The sequence below is a fragment of the Oryctolagus cuniculus genome, chromosome 7, assembly GCF_964237555.1.
Source record: "Oryctolagus cuniculus chromosome 7, mOryCun1.1, whole genome shotgun sequence".
NCBI lineage: Eukaryota > Metazoa > Chordata > Mammalia > Lagomorpha > Leporidae > Oryctolagus > Oryctolagus cuniculus.
This window is the reverse complement of record NC_091438.1, coordinates 70,540,223-70,559,210: the sequence shown is the minus strand read 5'-3', so window position 1 is coordinate 70,559,210 and position 18,988 is coordinate 70,540,223. Positions and strand designations below refer to the sequence as shown.

Sequence of the window (18,988 nt, the reverse complement as noted above, 5' to 3'; positions counted from 1 at the left end):
AACTGCATCATAAATAATAGACAAAAATATACATATAACATGCTTATATAGTCATAAACCCATCACCAACTGAATACCACTATTAAAATGTGGTGTGCATTCATCTAAACCTATTTGTATTTGTACCTGTTTTTTTCCTTCCCAAATGGAAAAACACAGTTTCATTTCCTTTGTTTTTTTTTTCACTTATCTTACCATGAACATTGTCCTAGATGTTTGTCAATAAACATCAATATCCTACATCCTATATATGTTAATATGTGAGTATAATGCATTGTATGGGATACTCTTGGTAACTTTAAGATGGAAGATACCATCATTAAATACTGTACACTCAACATATTGAATAGTATGTAGTTCAGACAAAAAATGTGAATTCAAGAAGAAATTTTTTAGTCACAAAGTCTAATTTCTATATGTCTTTTAGTCTCCAATACTCCTTAACTCTAAAAATTAAATCTTTTTTTGGGGGGGGACATCATTTTTTCCCAGAAACCTTTTATTTAAGGAATATAAACTTCATGTATTTCATAAGTACAACTTTAGGAATATAATGATTCTTCCCATTGTATCCCTCTCCCACCCACACTCCCACCCCTCTTCCTCTTCAATCTCCTATTCCCATCCTTATTTTTTATTAAGATATATTTTCAATTAACTTTATATATATACAATTAACTCTATACTAAATAAAGAGTTTAACAAATAGTATGAAAAAAATCAGAAGCCAACTTGAAGAGGTTCCCATTGGCCACATAATGGTCAATATAGCCATCCAAATGAAGGATAGTGGAAATAAAATACAACATGTGGACAAAAGGACTTCATTAGGTCCCAATAATAATCCAAAAGGAAGGGAAACACAATGAAAAGAAAGCTCTTCTCTTCAGAAGAAATAAACAGCTAATAAACACCTAGAAAATCACCATTTTCAAACCACAAATCTAACAACCAATTCAGAGAAAGAACATCAGTAAATGCTAAAACCATTTGATAATAGGTTATTATGAAACATACTGTTGAGATGACACTCATCCCACACATTACTGACTGATTACAAAGAAAAATATATTCTACAGAAATCTGACAGACACCAATAATCAAACATTGAAGCATCAGTAATAGAATGAATTGATATGTACCTTTTGATTGGATGCACTGATGTACAAACAACATCTCTTATGTAGTACTTGTACCAAAAATTTTAACATGAATCTATCATATAAATTTTAGAATATTCTACAAAACAGCTTTCCCAAAAGAAAAAAAAATAGAAAAGGAGACCAGAGAGATATAACAATGCATTGAATAATAGCTAATTGAATCTTAGATCACAAGTTTTCTTTAATTAAAAAAAAAAAAAACAGCTATAAAGGACTTCATTGGAACAATTGGGGAAATCAGAATTTAGACTATATATTACATAAAAATTATTACATCTGTTAAATTGCCTCAATGTAGAAGAAATGTCCCAATTCTTAGGAGACACATACTGAAAAATTGAGGGATGAAATCTCATGATATATACAAGTAAACATAGTTGCAAATAGTTCAGGGAAAAATTTTTATATTTTTATATAAGACATAAATCAGTTGCAATAGATAGAAGACATACAGAGAAAAAGTGGCAAATCTAGGTAGAAGACTCATGAGTCTTCATTGTACTGTTCATTCCATTTTTTACATATATGAAAACTTTTTAAAACAAAAAAGATTGAAATGGGAGTAAGAAGGACCTAAGGGATGAGAGAAAGGGAAGAATCTAAGTCACAGTGAAAATTTCTCTGAATCACCAGGGAAGATGATGGGAGAAATAAACAAGATGTTCTATAAGATGGCTAGGACAGTACCTAACAAGAACCTAGCAATCAACACTGGTAGCTGTTTTTTAATATTATTGTTATCACAACAGGAGTCACTGTGTACTTACTCCTCATGTAGGATCTCTGTCCTTAATGTGTTGTCCAATGTGAAGTAATGCTATAACTAGTACTGAAACAGTATTTTACACTTTATGTTCTGTGTGGGTACAAACTGATGAAATCTTTACTTAATATATACTAAATCGATCTTCTGTATATAAAGATAATTGAAAATGAATCTTAATGTGAATGGAATGGGAGAGGGAGCGGGAGATGGGAGGGGTGCAGGTGGGAGGGAAGTTATGGGGTGGAGACCCATTGTAATCCATAAGCTGTATTTTGGAAATTTATATGTACTAAATAAAAGTTTAAAAAATATTATTGTTGATCACTAAAGCTGGAGAACACAAGAAGACATTAGGAGGTTAGACTAAGTTCAATTTATACATGTTGATTTGTGTTGTCCAGGAACACCCATCTGGATGAGATCAGCCAACATGTAGAAATCAGTCTGGCTGGCACCACGGCTCACTAGGCTAATCCTCTGCCTTGCGGCGCCAGCACACTGGGTTCTAGTCCCGGTCGGGGTGCCGGATTCTGTCCCGGTTGCCCTTCTTCCAGGCCAGCTCTCTGCTGTGGCCCAGGAGTGCAGTGGAGGATGGCCCAAGTGCTTGGGCCCTGCACCCCATGGGAGACCATGATAAGCACCTGGCTCCTGCCTTCGGATCAGCGCAGTGCGCCGGCCGCAGCATGCCAGCCGCGGCGGCCATTGGAGGGTGAACCAATGGCAAAGGAAGACTTTCTCTCTGTCTCTCTCTCTCACTGTCCACTCTGCCTGTCAAAAAAAAAAAAGAAAGAAAAAGAAAAGAAATCAGTCTGGAGTCTATGAGATGTCAAGACTGAATATCCTAGAGTTCAGCCAGGGAGAGATTATATGCGGAGTAAAATTATACAGGGCAGGTACAATCCTGGTATATAATCCCTAAAATCTTTGTACTCTCCAAAGTGATTTATCCTTTTGTATGCTGATGAAGCAACTGGTGGCTGGCAGACACTAAGCAGCCTCAGGATTCAAGAACTGGGATTTCTGGTCTAATCTCACAATTTCCAGGAAATAGAGAGGATCTAAAGATTAAGTTAATCACCACTGGTCAGTAATTTGATCAATTGTGCCTGTGTGCTGAAGCCTCCATACAAACCTAAAAGTATATGGCTTGGAAAGCATCCTGATAGCTGAACATGTGGAGGTTCCTAGAGGATGGTGCACGCACAGAGAGCATGGGAGCTCCTTGTCTCCTCTCCCATAATTTGCCCCATGTGTGTCTTCATCTGCTTCCTTAATCACATCCTTCACAATGAAGCAGTAAATGTGTTTCCCTGAGTTCTGTGGGCTACTCCAGCAAATTACTGAAACCAGAGGAGGAGGTTGTGGGAAACCTGGTTTATAGCCTGTTGGTCAGAAGCTCAGGTAAAACCACCTGGGACTCGCAATGGTATCTAAAGGGGATTGAGGGCACTTTTTGGTGACCTGTGGAGTCTGACAATATTTTCAGGTAGACAGTGTCAGAAGAGAATTGAATCAGAAGACAGCCAGCTGATCTGTGCTGCAGAACAGATTGTTTGCTTTGCTGGTAGGGAGAAATCATCCTTCGGGGTAGCAGAAGTGATCTGCTCTGACTACTGGTAGGAGAAACTTAGATTCTGGTTTTTTGTTTTTTGTTTTTTTTTTTTATTACTCAGCAGGGGAACAAAAAGAATAGAAGCTAATAATGTTATAATTGATGACTTTACAGAAGGGATCTTCAAAAGGTTCATGGAGAATGTATATTATGAAGAAACTGTGCATGGTTTCAAAAATTCTTTGCACCCAAATAAACACATTCTAACTTACTACATGTCTGAACAGGATTTAATTTGTGGTACTAATGAAGACAGGACATCAGTTTGAAAAAAACCCTTACAAAAGAAACATGAATTCTGTTAAAATTGAAGCAAGAACATACATCAAATTTATGGAGAAGTTTGGGTAGAAGAATGGAAAAATCACTGATGCTACAGAAAATGTTTATAGGGACAATGCCTCAAAGAAATCACTCATTTACAAATAGAGGATTCATTTTAAGAAAGAACAAGATCATGTTGAAGATGAAGCCCACTTGCCGGTTCAAGACCCGGATGCTCCACTTCCCATCCAGCTCTCTGCTGTGGCCTGGGAAAGCAGTAGAAGATGGTTCAAGTCCTTGGGCCCTTGCACCCGTGTGGTAAGACCTGGAAGAAGCTCCTGGCTCCTGGCTTCGGATCAGCACAGCTCTGGCCGTTGCAGCCAATTGGGGAGTGAACCAGCAGATGGAAGACCTCTCTCTCTCTACCTCTCCTATCTCTGTGTAACTCTGACTTTCAAATAAATAAATATATCTTTCAAAAAAAAAAAAAGAAGAAGAAGAAGCCTACAGCAGCAGAACATTTATACCAATTTTCAAGGGAAAAATTAAAAATCTTGTGTGCACCCTAATAAAAAATGACCAATGATTAACAGCAGAGATAATAAACAACATCATAAACATCTCAAATGGGTTATCTTACACAATCCTGACTGAAACATCAAAGTGGAGCAAACTTTCCTGCTCACTGGTTGCCCAAACTCTTGTGCCAGATCAACTGCAAAAAAGAGCAGCGCTTTCAATGGAAATTTTAAACAAGTGGAATTAAGATTCTGAGACAGTTCTTCCAAAAGCTGTAGCAGGATATGAGACACGGCATTAACAGTATGATCCTAAAGACAATGCACAATCATATCCATGGCTACAAAAAGGCAGAAGTGGTCCCGTCAAAGCAAAAATGTACCAGTCAGGAGCAAAGGTCATGCAACAGTTTGGGGGATACTCAAAGCATTTTGCTGTTGACTTTCTGAAGGCCCAAAAAATGAACATATTAGGAGAGTGTTTTGAGAAAGTCAAAACTTTAGCAGAATGATGCCCCAGAAGCTTCACCAGAGAGTCTTTACCATGATAATGCTCCTGCTCATTCTTATTCAACAAGGACAATTTTGCAAGAGTTTTGATGAGAAATCTTTAGGGATCCACCTTACAGTCTTGATTTGGCTCCTTCAGGCTGCATTTGTTTCCTAACCTTAAAAAAAAAAACTAAAAGATGCCCAGTTTTCTTTAGTAGATAATGTAAAAAAGGCTGCAATGACACAGTAGAATACCAAAGACCTTCAGCTCTTTAGGGATAGATTAAATGGCTGCTGTCATCACTTAGAGAAGTGTCTTGAATTTGATGGAGCTTATGTTGATAAATAAAGTTTGTATTTTTAATTTTTATGCTTTATTTCCATTATGCCATAAGCTCCTTAAAGTCCTTTTATACTGCTTAGCAAAATATCTCAGACAGGGAAGGCATTGGTACTTGGAATTTCAGTTAAAATTAAAATATTAGCAACTCATTATTAGCAAAAATATGGAAAATTACACTTTTCATGAATTTTAGTGATGAAGTCGAACAACAAAATAATTGCTATCATTAATTACAAGCCAAATGGGAAAAAGGTATAACTTAGGTTACCCAGTTAGTTATCATCAGATACCTTCAATATTCAAATTTACATTATATACTCAAAAGAAACCAAGGTCATAAAAATGCCCTAAAACTTAAAAATAGCAACCAAAAATAGAAATATCACTTAAAAATATATTTTGAGGATGATTCATTCCCCCCAACTTTAGCAAACAGGTGTACAGATGACTTTAGTCATTAAACAGGATTGCTCTGTAAATCAACTGCACCTGCATAATTAAGTCGTTTTTATAAACATTTTTGATGAGTATTATCCTAGAAATAAGGTAGCACTTATTTCTAAGATAAGATTTCTAAGTGAGATAAATATATCATGAATTAGAGATACATGCATTTGTGCCCTCTATACCTACAATTTAGAACAGAAATACCTGGCTCACCCATAGGCCACTTATCACCACACTCAGTGCAGTAGTATTGTCTTTCTCCCTTATTCACAGACTCTTTGTAGACAGTAAAAGAAAATGTGATGGTATACTATAGCATGAATTTTGGCTATGAAATGCTGGAATATAATTTTTCTTGACTGTAGCATGCTATAGCACAGAGATGAACCTGACAAAACCACAGATTTATTCAACAAAGCCATCATTGTTAATTCTTTTTGGAATCATCTTCCAAATTGCTTTCATGGTTGTTTTTTCAGTTCACACCACAAGCATTAAGGCCATCTTTGTTTTTGCTTTAAGGCGTGTTTTATTTTTAACCCAGCCTCATTATCCATCTCATGCATCGAAGTTGGTTCATTTTTGCCAGCACTGAGAAGACCTAAAATAATAGCTACGGGGCGGAGGGCAATTACCAAATGGAAGGAGGAAAAGTGTTTTTGATCAACTGCAGCATCATTTGAGCAAGTATAAAATTTTCCATAAAAGCCACGTTGAAGGGGAAAAGTTCAAAATGTCCTAAGTGAGGATATTTCAAAACAAAAACCATGGAACAATGAATTAAAAGAAAATTATTTTGACAAAGAAAATTTTTGAGGGGCTGTCCTTGTGGCACAGAGGGTTAAGCTGTCACCTCACCAGCATCCCATATGTGCAATTCAAGTCCTGGCTGCTCTACTTAGTATCTAGCTCCCTGCTAATGCACCTGAAAAAAGCAGCAGAGGATGGCCCAAGCACTTGGGGCCCTGCACCCCATGTAGGAGATCTGGAAGAAGCACTTGGCTCCTGGCTTTGGACCAGCCAAGCTCTGGCCATTGCAGCCATTTGAGGAGTGAACCAGTCGATGGAAGATTTCTCCCTCCTTCTCTCTCTCTCCTTTTCTGTCTCCTCTCTCTATATGCCTGCCTTTTAAATAAATAAATAAATCTTTAAAAAATAAATAAAATAAAATAAAACATGATACCCTAAAGAAGTAGTTTTAAGTTTAAACCCTGACAGGGAAAAAACACTCAAGGAACAATTCCTTGCCTTTGCTAATATGGAAATAAGGAATTCCTCAAATCATGATCATCCCTGCTGCCTACTGCCAACTCTGCCTAAAGAGGATTTCCACATGTCCTAGACACAATACTCTTTTTCCTGGGGAAGCAAAATGTTTTTGCAGCATTCTGTTTTTCCGCACCATAGCACAAGGCTGCCACCTACAGAATCATGGATCCATTCAGCACCACTCAGGGAGAGCAAGAACAGGCTTAAACAAATGCCTCCTGCAGATTGATGAGGGAGCCTAGTGATAATTAATTCATTGTACCTGGACACACAGGTTTAATCCTGTTTGGGAAATGTTCTGATGATACCAAAATTGGGACACCAAGGGAAGAAACACATGGCACTTAAATAGACAACTGTGGTTAGAAAAGCATTACAAACAACATAACATTTTATGTAGAGCAACTTTTTTAACTGAGCTTCCTGTTTTATCACAGAGATACACACACATAATGTGGCAAATCCACTGGAAATAAAATGATTTTCCTAACTTTTCTTAGGACAGCCTATTCTTAGCAGTATGTAATTGTCGTTATTACACCAATGAAACACTCAATGTTGTTTAACTTAGAATCTGTGCAAAGTGAGTTTCTCCTTTCCCATCCCACCTGTCAGTGTGGTAACATGCCTCTGGAACAAACAGCCAATCTACTGCTAATTAGAGCCCACTCCAGTGATTCTCCTTTCACTACCACTTATGTAAGTGAGAGGTACCAACCATCCATCGGTCATGAGAAAATGCAAAGGATAAATATCCTGTACTGGGACCGCTCATTTCAACTATCACCGACGAGTCATCTCTTGTGAAGGATAAGAAGAAGCAAGCACGATCCTTCTCAGGGTCACAGTTGAAAGGGCTCCTAATACAGAACTTCTTGTCCCCACATTCTGAGGCACTGAACTAGAAAAATGACAAGGGAAAAAAATCTTCATTATCAAACAAGTGGTTCATTGCCAAAGACAGAAGAGCCACTACCTTCATGTATGAGTTTTAATGAGAATGAATACTTCTTCCTAATAAGGATTCAAACAAGGCAACAAAAGAAACACCCCAAATTAGAAATGCTCAGAGCAGTGGTTGTGTTGTGAACTTTTAATTTTAATTAATTTTAATTAAAATTTGGAAACGTAACACTAGTTGGTCTGCAATAGCACAACAGTATCAAAGTTCCTTTAATATAAAAAATACTCAACATTATGTAGATATGTAGATTCTAGAACAAATTTCCTGGTATTTTTTGTAATTTATTAGAGAGAGAGAGAGCTCCTATCTGCTTGTCTATTCCCCAAATGCACATAATAACCAGGGCTGGACGAGGCCAAAGCCGGAAGCTGGGAATCCACGTCAGATTTCTTGGGTGGCTGGCAGGAACACAATTATTTCAGCCATCACTACTACCTCACAGAGTCTACATTAGCAGGGAGCTGGATTCAGGAACTAGCGCCACGTATTGAACCCAGGCACAGGCCATGTCGATATTCTTATCTAACAGATATCTTCAAGCTTTCAGAGACAGAATTTTACAAGGCAAATAAACGAACCCTTGGCAAGTTTAAATTTTGGACTCAACTTCTAAAATTCAGGTTTAAATTTGATAATTAAATAATGTAAGAAAAAAGTGACCCCAATATTTTCCACCATTCTGAAGAAAAGCAGTAATTTAGGGTAGGAAAAAAAGCAGCAATGTGCAGTGATTTAACTCAGATGTGGCATGGTATGTAAGAGTGAGAGTCTCAGAAAATAGCAGCTCTGGGGATGACATTATGGCATCATTCCATATGGGCGCCGGTTCAATTCCCAGCTGATTCACTTCCCATCCAGCTCCCTGTTAATGCACCTGGGAAAGCAGAGAAAGATGGCCCAAAAGCTTGGGCCCCTGCATCTACATGGGAGACCCAGAAGAAGCTCCTGGCTCCTGGATTTGGTCTGGCCCAGCCCTGGTCAGTTGCTGCAATCATTTTGGGAGTCAATCAGTGTATGGAAGAACTCTCTCCCTGTCTTTCCCTCTCTCTTTGTAACACTATTTTTCAAATAAAATAAAATAAATCTTTTTCAAAAAAAGAAAATATCATCATTGCACTTTGGCAACAGATCTCATTACAATGGTCTGTGACGGTACATTTCAGGAGAGAGCTAAACATTAACTTCATGGAACTAGAAATAAGGGAACTTAAAGGTAAGTCGTAGTAGACAGAAAGAAAACAAGCCACTAGAAACTAGGAAGCATGGACTTTGGTCTCTGCTCTCTTCTTGACTCCATTAAGGTGGCCAAAGAATTTTTTCTCCCTGGGTTCCTACAACCTCAATATAAAAGAGGGAAATTGAACTCACTGGACCTTGAGCTCTCTTCCGGCTCTAAAAATGCTGCATTATTATGATTCTGAATGGACCTCCCTATAATCAGAGGTTATAAACTTGGCACAGAAACACAATAAAAGCTCCAAAAAGAGCTAATGTCTTTAAGTCACTAAATAGGACAACAATATTGTCCACAGATGCCAATTGGGCAGCTGAGGTACAAACTGATTGATTATTATTCTAAAAAAGCTTTTAAACAAATAAGCATTAAGACTGGACTGAAAGCTAGTACAAATAGATGCATTAGATTATTAGTAAGTCTAGGCATACAGTCAAACAGAGTGCAGCATTCCTGATAATTTAATCAAATATGATGCCCATATACATCTTACAAAATGTAGAAGAGGAGGCAAACAAAATCAGAAATTACTTAGGGTAAAAAAGCTTTACTTGGTCTTTTCTAAGTGAACAAACAGGTATAAATGGATAAGAAGGAAGAAAAAAGGAACTAATGTACACTGAACATTTACTAAGCACAAGGCACATTAAGAAAACATATCTATTATTTTGTTTAATTCTCACAGTGATACTAAAGAGCTTGATATTTGCTTTTCTTAAAATGAAACTTTGAAAGCCAAGTGACTTGTCCAAAGACATATAGAAAGTAGGCAAGTCAGTATTCAGGTCTAAGCTTGTTTCTTTCAACTGTGACAACTTGTCTGAAGGCACTCCCATTACACCCGTTACTGAAGTAAGAAGTCGAATTTATCAGAATCTCCTTCAGTGAAACTAGTCTTCCTAACATTTCTAAGAGGCACTGCCCTTTCCAGTATGCTTGTTCAGTCATAATTCTTTTGAATCAAAAGCCCAGATGGAATTCTACCCAATGAGCTTGCAAGAGATTTTCCACAGTTCAGCACACAGAATTCCCTAGTATTCTTCGGCTTTAATGAAATAGAATCTAAGAGTTGTATCACCATTTCAAGAATCTTCTCCGAATCATTTCAAAATTTAGCTTAAGTTCCTTTTCCAAGTTTGACATTTGGTTATGAGAAAGGAAGGAAGGGAGGAAGGAAGGGAGGGAGAAAAGGAAAGCAAACGGTTTCATCAGATTTGTCTTCAAATGAAAACATACCCACTACTAGTATAGACTACATGGGAAAGTCATAATCACATCTTGCACATGCAGGGACCTACCTTCTCTTTATTCTAACCTATAATTCATATTGCTGCAGTGACGCATTCCCTCAGATCCTACAGAGAACACAATTTGCTACCTCAATCTTGTACGGCTACTTCTCTATGCACTTTGTCAAGCATAGAACCACTATTTCCAAGGGTGCTGTTTTTGAGATTTCATTTGGTGAAGTTATAAAAATGTGACTTACGGATTTGTTCAAATGGGAAACCGGAGGTAACGTTGACAAAGATGCTGCTGTAGCTTTAGGTGTCGTAAATGGAAGTGCATTTGGTTGGGAAATTATAGGACCAGGCATCTTCACCCAGTAGATTTTATACTTCTCAACAACTGTTGCTCTGAAATGTAGTACCAGTAAGATTAGACAGAACCCTGATGATGGCCCATTGTAACAACATCAAACCTTTAAAGAAAAAAAGGGGGAATGAACTGGGAACACAATAGAACGTAACAGTACTGGGAAATGAACTGGGAGCACCCAGTACTACTAACAATAGTACTGATTTTGTATGTCGTCTCTAATGACTCTCTTCTACTCCATCACTAGCTGAAATTTCATAGCTCTCTCTTTCTGTCCCTGTCTCTTTGAACTTGTCTATTCTTTGGACACATTCACAACAGCCATGAATATCATACTCAGGGACTAAACTGCTCAGATTTCTGCATCCTGATGTACAAAGAATGCACTAGCAGTCATTTCATAATATACTATTCAAATCCTCCCAGAGGGCATATGTAATAGGAAGCTATAGCAACAAACTCCTGCATAAGCAAGCATCAACTCACTGAGGTCACATTTCCCATTACATACTCCACCTAACACACAGGTGCAAGGCTATGTTACTATGTGCTGGGGATCTGTGTACACAAGGAGGCAGAAAACAGAGACATACCAGGGTAGTAATTTTTCCCTTAAAAAGGGACAAGGGTACTTCAGAAAGTTTGTGAGAAAATGAAACTAAAAATGTAAATTCATCTTGGTGGAAAAAATTTTGAAATCCATGTATAGTTTTTTCATAAAACATTTTTTCAGTAAACTTTTAAGATCCCTAGTATCTGTAACATCACTCAAGAATCACTAGATGGCTTTGTGACATTCCATTTCCTCTTGTACATAGGATTAAGAAAGAATTATTATTTTGATTCTTCTGAATTCCATAATTCTGAGTGGCATGCAGGGTTTTGCTTTCCTGACAATCTAATCTGTAAATTGAAACACTGCAAAAAAAGTCCTCCAAATTTTGGAACTGTTTTATTTGTATTCTCATACTAATGCAGGAGAAAATTTTTAAAAACTATTAACCCATATTCAATAGAGTCAAGTATTTATCACCAGTTCTTATCAGTATTAAAGTTGTACAATTCTTTATTCACCCAACAATTATCTATTAAGTGTCCATTAGGGCATGAAGATCTGTGCTTTGTGCCATGTATATACTAGTGGATAAAAAAATAAGCAAGCAAAAGAGTGAAAGAATTTCTTACACCAGTAAGTTGGTAACATTACTATTGCAAACCTCTCCTATACAGGTGAACATCAAATAGATACAGAAAATGATACAGACCATTGTAAGTTACAAACTCTTCTACTCACAGAAACTGTACATGATTTGGGGCACTGCTTGGAGCACTCCAATACACTTTAATCTCTGTTTTTTTGGATGAACTTGTATGACTCACAGCTGATCCCTGAAATAAAATGGAACTACCATTCAGTCACTCAGGAGCTCAACTTGATTAGAACTGCTATCATTTGTGAATCAGCTTATCACTGCATAATGATGGCATTATAACAAAGACTCGGGCATCAACAAGAAAATGTTGGTTGGTTGACAACACATTAGCAACTGGCTCATGAATAAATTACAGTCATCAGAAATTTAAGAAATGAGGAGATTCCTGAATATTGGGAAACACTGGAAATATAATGAGGCTGTCCATTAATTCATTTACACTACAAATATACTCCTTCCATTAACAGACACAAATAGAATGCAGACCACTCATTAAAAGAAAAATTTCCTGCCTTCAAATACATAGGACAATATTTTAGTAATTCCTTTCTTTTGAACAATCTTGTTTCCCATTTCATTCACTCAGCAAATTCCTTCTGATTATTTGAAGCCTGTTTTGGAAATTCCCCCCAAAAGATGCTCTCTCTCAATTCCTTCGAGCCTATGTGGCTCCCTCTGCAATGCTTCCCACCCACTCTGCATATGCTGTAACCTCAATTATCACACTGTTCTACTTATGAGTCTATCCTAGGACCACATGTTTTACTTTTGTGCCATATGTCCCATGTCCACTTAAGGGCATGAGTTCTGCAAGGAGCAAAAGGAAGTCTTGTTCATCACCATATCCCTCTCACCCAAGACAGTCCCTAGTATATGTGTTTATTAAATGAATGAGTGAATGAATAAGTGAATGTCAAAAATTAGACCACTGTCCCCAAAACTCTTTCTTCAATATTAAAACCCTTCAAAAATCAATATAAGAGTCAATTGCCAGAAACATCACAAGAACTCTTCACACTGCCCTGTCTTTTCTAGGATAATTATGCATTAAACACATATTTCAAGTGGTGAAAATTAGGGGAAAGTCTGATCATTGAAAATCTATTCTTGGCCTGCGCCACAGCCCAATAGGCTAATCCTCTGCCTGCGGCGCCAGCACATCAGGTTCTAGTCCCTTTCTGGGTGCTGGATTCTGTCCCGGTTGCCCCTCTTCCAGGCCAGCTCTCTGCTGTGGCCTGGGAGTGCAGTAAGAATGGCCCAGGTCCTTGGGCCCTATACCTGCATGAGAGACCAGGAGAAGCACCTGGCTCCTGGCTTCAGATCAGCGCAATGTGCCAGCCGCGGCAGCCATTGGAGGGTGAACCAATGACAAAAGGAAGACCTTTCTCTCTGTCTCTCTCTCTCTCTCACTTTCCACTCTGCCTGTCAAAAAAATTTTAAAAAAAATAAAAAATACAAAAAAATCTATTCTGATGTACACATAGGTAGTCTCACCATTCATCCTGTAACCACCACCACCCCATCGTGAGAAGACCCAAGGAAATTGAAACAAATCAAATTTTTTTTTTTTTTTGACAGGCAGAGTAGACAGTGAGAGAGAGAGAGACAGAGAGAAAGGTCTTCCTTTGCCGTTGGTTCACCCTCCAATGGCCGCCGCAGCCGGCGCGCTGCGGCCAGCGCACTGCACTAATCTGAAGCCAGGAGCCAGGTGCTTCTCCTGGTCTCCCATGGGGTGCAGGGCCCAAGCACTTGGGCCATCCTCCACTGCACTCCCTGGCCACAGCAGAGAGCTGGCCTGGAAGAGGGGCAACCGGGACAGAACCCGGCGCCCTGACCGGGACTAGAACCCGGTGTGCCGGCGCTGCAAGGTGGAGGATTAGCCTAGTGAGCCACGGCGCCAGCCCGAAACAAATCAGTTTCAAAATAAACACAAACCTGTATGTCTTCACAATTCAGAAGTTGTGATACTCGACTGTCAATCAATGAGAAAGAGCCAACAGGAAAGCCATTCAAATTCTCAGCGTCACGAGCTTCCAAGAGGAAGCCTTTAAATGGCTGTCCTGACAAAGTAACTGAGAAACAAACAGGTGAAAAATTTAGTAATATTGCAAAAAGAAATGCAAGAGGTACATCCTAGGTAGAATCAGGAAATCAAGAATACATATGCAAAACTCCCCCTGGAGGGGCCAGTGCTGTGGTGCAGTGGGTTAACACCTGGCCTGAAGCACAGGCATCCCATACAGGTGCTGGTTCAAGACCCAGCAGCCCCACTTCCGATCCAGCTCTCTGCTATGGCCTGAGAAAGCAGTAGAAGATAGCCCACCCAAGTCCTTGGGCCCCTGCACCTGCATGGGAGACCCAGAGGAAGCTCCTGGCTCCTGGCTTCGGATTGGCGCAGCTCCGGCTGTTGCAGCCATCTGGGGGTTGAACTAGCGGATGGAAGACCTCTCTCTATGTTCCTACCTCTCTCTGTAACTCTGTCTTTCAAATAAATAAAATAAATCTAATAAAATAAAATACAAAGGGCTGGCACTATGGCATAGTGGGTAAAGCCACTGCCTGCAGTGCCGGTATCCCATGTGGGCACCAGTTGAGTCCCAGCTGTTCCACTTCCGATCCAGCTCTTTGCTATGGCCTGGGAAAGCAGCAGAGAATGGCCCGAGTCCCTGGGCCCCTGTACCCGCATGGGAGACCCAGAAGAAGCTCCTGGCTCCTGGCTTCAGATTGTAACTCTGGCCATTGCAGTCATCTGGGGAGTGAACCAGCAGATAGAAGACCTCTCTCTCTCTCTCTCTGCTTCTGCCCCTCTGTAAATCTGCCGTTCAAATAAATAAATCTTTTTTAAAAATTGTTAAATGCAATGTTAAAACTTACTTTAAAATCTATTCTGAGTGAGCAATAGGGTATACATGGTCATTTCTATGACTTGAACAAAAAATGGAAGTACAAAATTATGGTATCTTATAAAAACAGATCAACAGATTTAAATGAAATAGTCCAAATCCAGTAATAATAAAGATTCAATGAACAGTAAACAAGTGAAATTCAAAATATAAATAGTTAACCCCAGCACAGTACCTTCGATCTGATCTCCCGGCCTGAACGTCTGCTGACTCACTGAAATGCGGTGAGCGACCTCCGACTGTGGGCTGTGACCATGTTCAGGAATCATTCTGCCACAGGACTGTGTTACTTTCCCATTGGGATAATTAGCCACAGAAATGATGCGCAACAAAAATATGAAGACACCAAGGGTAAATCCAGGAACTGACATCTTAAAAAGAAGATTAAAAGCACATTGTTTTCAGATGTGATTAAAAACAAAACATAAAAGTTTTCACAACACGAGGCAGCAATTATAGATAACCATTTGCTTTCAATGTTAAGCTAACCATATTGTCAAAATGTGTAAGAAAACAACAATATGGTACATAAGTTTCACCTGGGTGTGAATCGCAGCTCTACCAACTGATAACCAACCAACTGTGAGACTTTGAGCAAATCACTTAAGCCTCCACTCCCTGAACTGAAAGATAAAGAAACTAAGACTCTCCTTCCAAAGTTATTTAAATAAAATGAAGATATGGCCAAAGCCTCAAGGATGATAACAAATGTAAGGTTTCATTAGTATGACTGGGAAACAATAAATTATTCCAATAAAAACAAAAGATTTACCCCATCTCATCCTAGAAAGCTTAAGGAAATATTTCTGCAGGCTTTAAATATCACTACTGAATAAATCTCCAATATTATTTCTCTCAACTTCCCACTAAACCAATCATGGTGGTGGGGTATTTAATTTAATCTGCAGCACTAAAACCTGAGGATAACAACCAGTTGCTAAAAACAATATTTCTACTGCTTGTAACCCAGGTCCTCTGAATTAAGAAACACATTTGTCAGCCCACATAACCTTCTTCCCCTCCTCTTCCTCCAGCTGCTACACATCAGTCTCACTCTCTTCCAGCCCACATTAACCACCTCACTTCATGCATATATTCAGAAATTTTTTTCTTTTTTTTATTCTTTTTTAATTTTTTTTCTATTTTATTTATTTCATTTTTTAGGGGAAAGCGCGAACGCAGTCCCCCACTACCACAAATTATGCAGTCGAGTTTCCCACATTTAGGGAAATCGCAGGGGTCAGCACATCCAGAGTGCAATGGATGAGCCTCGCCCTGGGAAAACCACCTTCGTGATCATGGTATCTCCCCTGCCAGGTAAGTATATATATTCAGAAATTGCAAGTCATCGTACCCAACAAGGCTGGAAGTAGTTGGGCAGAGACATGTTACCTGGCAGCAAGTGGTTAACGCTGTGGACAGGCTGCAGAGATAAAGAGCTCAAGAAGTAAGCTCATTCACGAAATAAGGAGTTTTACACGCCTGGTCATGGGCAAAAGCAGTCTTAGAATCACTGGAACTTATATAAAAGAGGAGAAATTATTTTCATTTTATAACTACGTAAAAGAGGACTTAGTCAGAGCCTAGTCTACTGGGATTTCATTAGCGCTCACCTGGACTGCGGGAAGAAACACACCAACTCCAGCCCACTCTTAAGGGGGGCAGGGAAAATGGAGGAGCTGTTGAAACACTCACAGTCCAGGGACACAGACTCCCTGAAAGACTGTAAAATCCTACTCATAGGGCTACAGAATGCTTCCCCTGCCCTGACTCCTTACTTCCACATTACAAAAGGCCTATTGATAGCAGCTTCTTTTACCCAGTACATAATGTACGGTTATAAGGAAAAAATTACAAGGCACACTAAATGGCAAAAATTAAAATGCAACTTAAAAGGACAAAGCAGGGCTGGCACTGTGGCAGAGCAGGTAAAGCCACCACCTGCAACTCCAGCATCTCATGTGGGTACTTGGTCATGTCCTGGCTGCTCCGCTTCTGATCCAGCTCCCTGCTAATATTCCTGAGAAAGCAGTGGAGGATGGTCCAAGTCCCTGGACCCCTGCACCAGCATGGGAGACTCGGAAGAAGCTCCTGGCTCCTGGATTTGGATGTGGCCATTTAAAGAGAGAATCAGCAGATGGAAGAGCTCTCTCTCTCTAACTCTGTCTTTCAAATAAATAAATACATCTTTAAAAAAAAAAAAAAAAGAGGCCGGTGACGTGGCTCACTAGGCTAATCCTCCGCCTGTGGCACTGGCACCCCGGGTTCTAGTTCCGGTTGGGGCACTGGATTCTGCCCTGGTTGCTCCTCTTCCAGTCCAGCTCTCTGCTGTGGCCTGGGAAGGCAGTGGAGGATGGCCCAAGTGCTTGGGCCCTGTACCCGCGTGAGAGACCAGGAGGAAGCACCTGACTCCTGGCTTCGGATCGGCGCAGTGTGCCGGCCATAGCGGCCATTTCGGGGGTGAACCAATGGAAGGAAAACCTTTCTCTCTTTCTCTCTCTCTAACTCTGCCTGTCAAAAAAAAAAAAAAAAAAAGAAAAAGAAAAAAAAGAAGAAGAAGAACAACCTACATGACATGGAAGATTTTTGGAGACAGGAGATATATTTATACAACAGAAAATGCCTTATTCTTTCTTGACTCCATGTCTGAGTCTAAACAAAAAGTATAAATATGGTTAATAAATCAGCATACTTACAGTGATCTTCCATATGAGAAAGATCTTTCTCAATTAATATAAAATACTGCAATCTTTAAAGCACTCGAAAGCTCCCTTCAGAATTCTCATCAACTGCATTCCACTAAATGTTCAGGAAAAATAGCTACTTCTTACTGAATAGTTTTCATTTTATTACTAGAATTACCAAGGCATTATTTTCTTTTATTTTGGTACAAGTACCAAGTATTGCAATTAATTTCTGCATTAAATATGCTCCCAGTGCTAGGCTTTTTGCCTAGAAACAGAACCACCATTTATTACATTCCCTCTATTAGAAAATGGAACTGAAATTCCAAACTGAATTAGAAACTAATTTAGGGACAGAGCACATTTAGAGTCTTAGCACTTCAGGTAAGTTTTTAAGATCTATTTTATTCATTTGAAAGGCAAAGTGACACAGAGAGAGGAAGGGACAGAGACCTTCCATACACTAGTTCATTCCCCAGATGGCCCCAATGGGAGGAAGTAGTGGCCCAGACTGGAACCTGCCCTGGAATATGGGATTCGGAACACTGCTTTACCTGCTGTACCACAATCCCCCATGCCCACCCTTGATGCTGACTAAAACCTAGAGGGCTTGATGATAAAGGTAGAAACTGCTGAGTGACAGGGTTAGGTAGGAAGTTTAGAAAAATAGGTAGAATTATTGAAGGATAAGGAGACAGATAAAGTCAGAAAAGTTGAAGCAAACACAAGATATGGATGGAAAGCAATGAAATTTCTATTGCAGAGAGAAAGGTGTAAAGCACATAGATCCAGCAAGGATCCAAATTTCACAATGGACAATGGGAGTGAGGGGCATATTGTAACCAAGGATGAAATTGAAATTGGTCTACCCATTTCAGGATGTTGAATCCCTTTTCTAAAAGTCTGAGTAGCAATGTAGAGATTTCTTTCACAGGACTGGGGCTCCAGAAAGAATGGATATAAAACAACTAGCTCGATGCCTAAAACCAAAGCATTGTCAATAAATAATTATTTAGTATCACTGTTAATTTTCAATATTACCAGTGTGTGCTAATTTCTCCTGAACATGGGTAGACAACTGAGATTTGCCTGTACTTTTTTTTAAGATTTATTTATTAATTTGAAAGGCAGAGTTACAGAGAGACAGAGGCAGAGAAAGAGAGAGGCGGGGGGGTCTTCCATGGAACTGCGATGATCCAAAGCTTACTCTGGGTCTCCCACGTGGGTGCAGGGGCCCAAGGACTTGGGCCATCTTCTACTGCTTTCCCAGGCCATAGCAGAAAGCTGGATTGGAAGTGGAGCAGCCGGGACTCGAACTGGCGCCCACTTGGGATGCCAGTACTGCAGCCGGAGGCTTTACCTGCTATGCCACAGGGCCAGCCTGCCTGTACTTTTTACATCTGTATTTAATATCTCTAAGCCTTCCAATATATTTTACAAAATTTGTTGCCCTTCTTTACAGTAATTTAACTTTACCTTCCCAGAAAACTTCCACATCAAGAATTAAATTGACTTT

General features: G+C 39.4%; 1 protein-coding gene and 1 non-coding gene across 5 annotated transcripts in view; both read right to left on the bottom strand.

The window, feature by feature from the left end:
* Nucleotides 1-18,988, bottom strand: part of FRRS1 (ferric chelate reductase 1) — a 57,646-nt gene that overhangs the window by 25,811 nt on the left and 12,847 nt on the right. For 3 of the 4 annotated variants that reach the window (XM_002715840.5, XM_070077993.1, XM_070077991.1), the window contains exons 2-6: nt 14,964-15,159; nt 13,821-13,957; nt 11,966-12,060; nt 10,562-10,709; nt 7,593-7,775 (exon numbers count right to left, since the gene is read on the bottom strand). In XM_002715840.5, coding sequence (XP_002715886.1) covers nt 7,593-7,775; nt 10,562-10,709; nt 11,966-12,060; nt 13,821-13,957; nt 14,964-15,159 — 759 coding nt within the window. The remainder of the gene's footprint in view (nt 1-7,592; nt 7,776-10,561; nt 10,710-11,965; nt 12,061-13,820; nt 13,958-14,963; nt 15,160-18,988) is intronic. The other variant, XM_070077992.1, reaches the window with a different exon arrangement.
* Nucleotides 15,950-16,113, bottom strand: LOC127493878 (U1 spliceosomal RNA). The gene has a single exon (XR_007924415.1). It is a non-coding gene; the product is annotated as a U1 spliceosomal RNA (small nuclear RNA).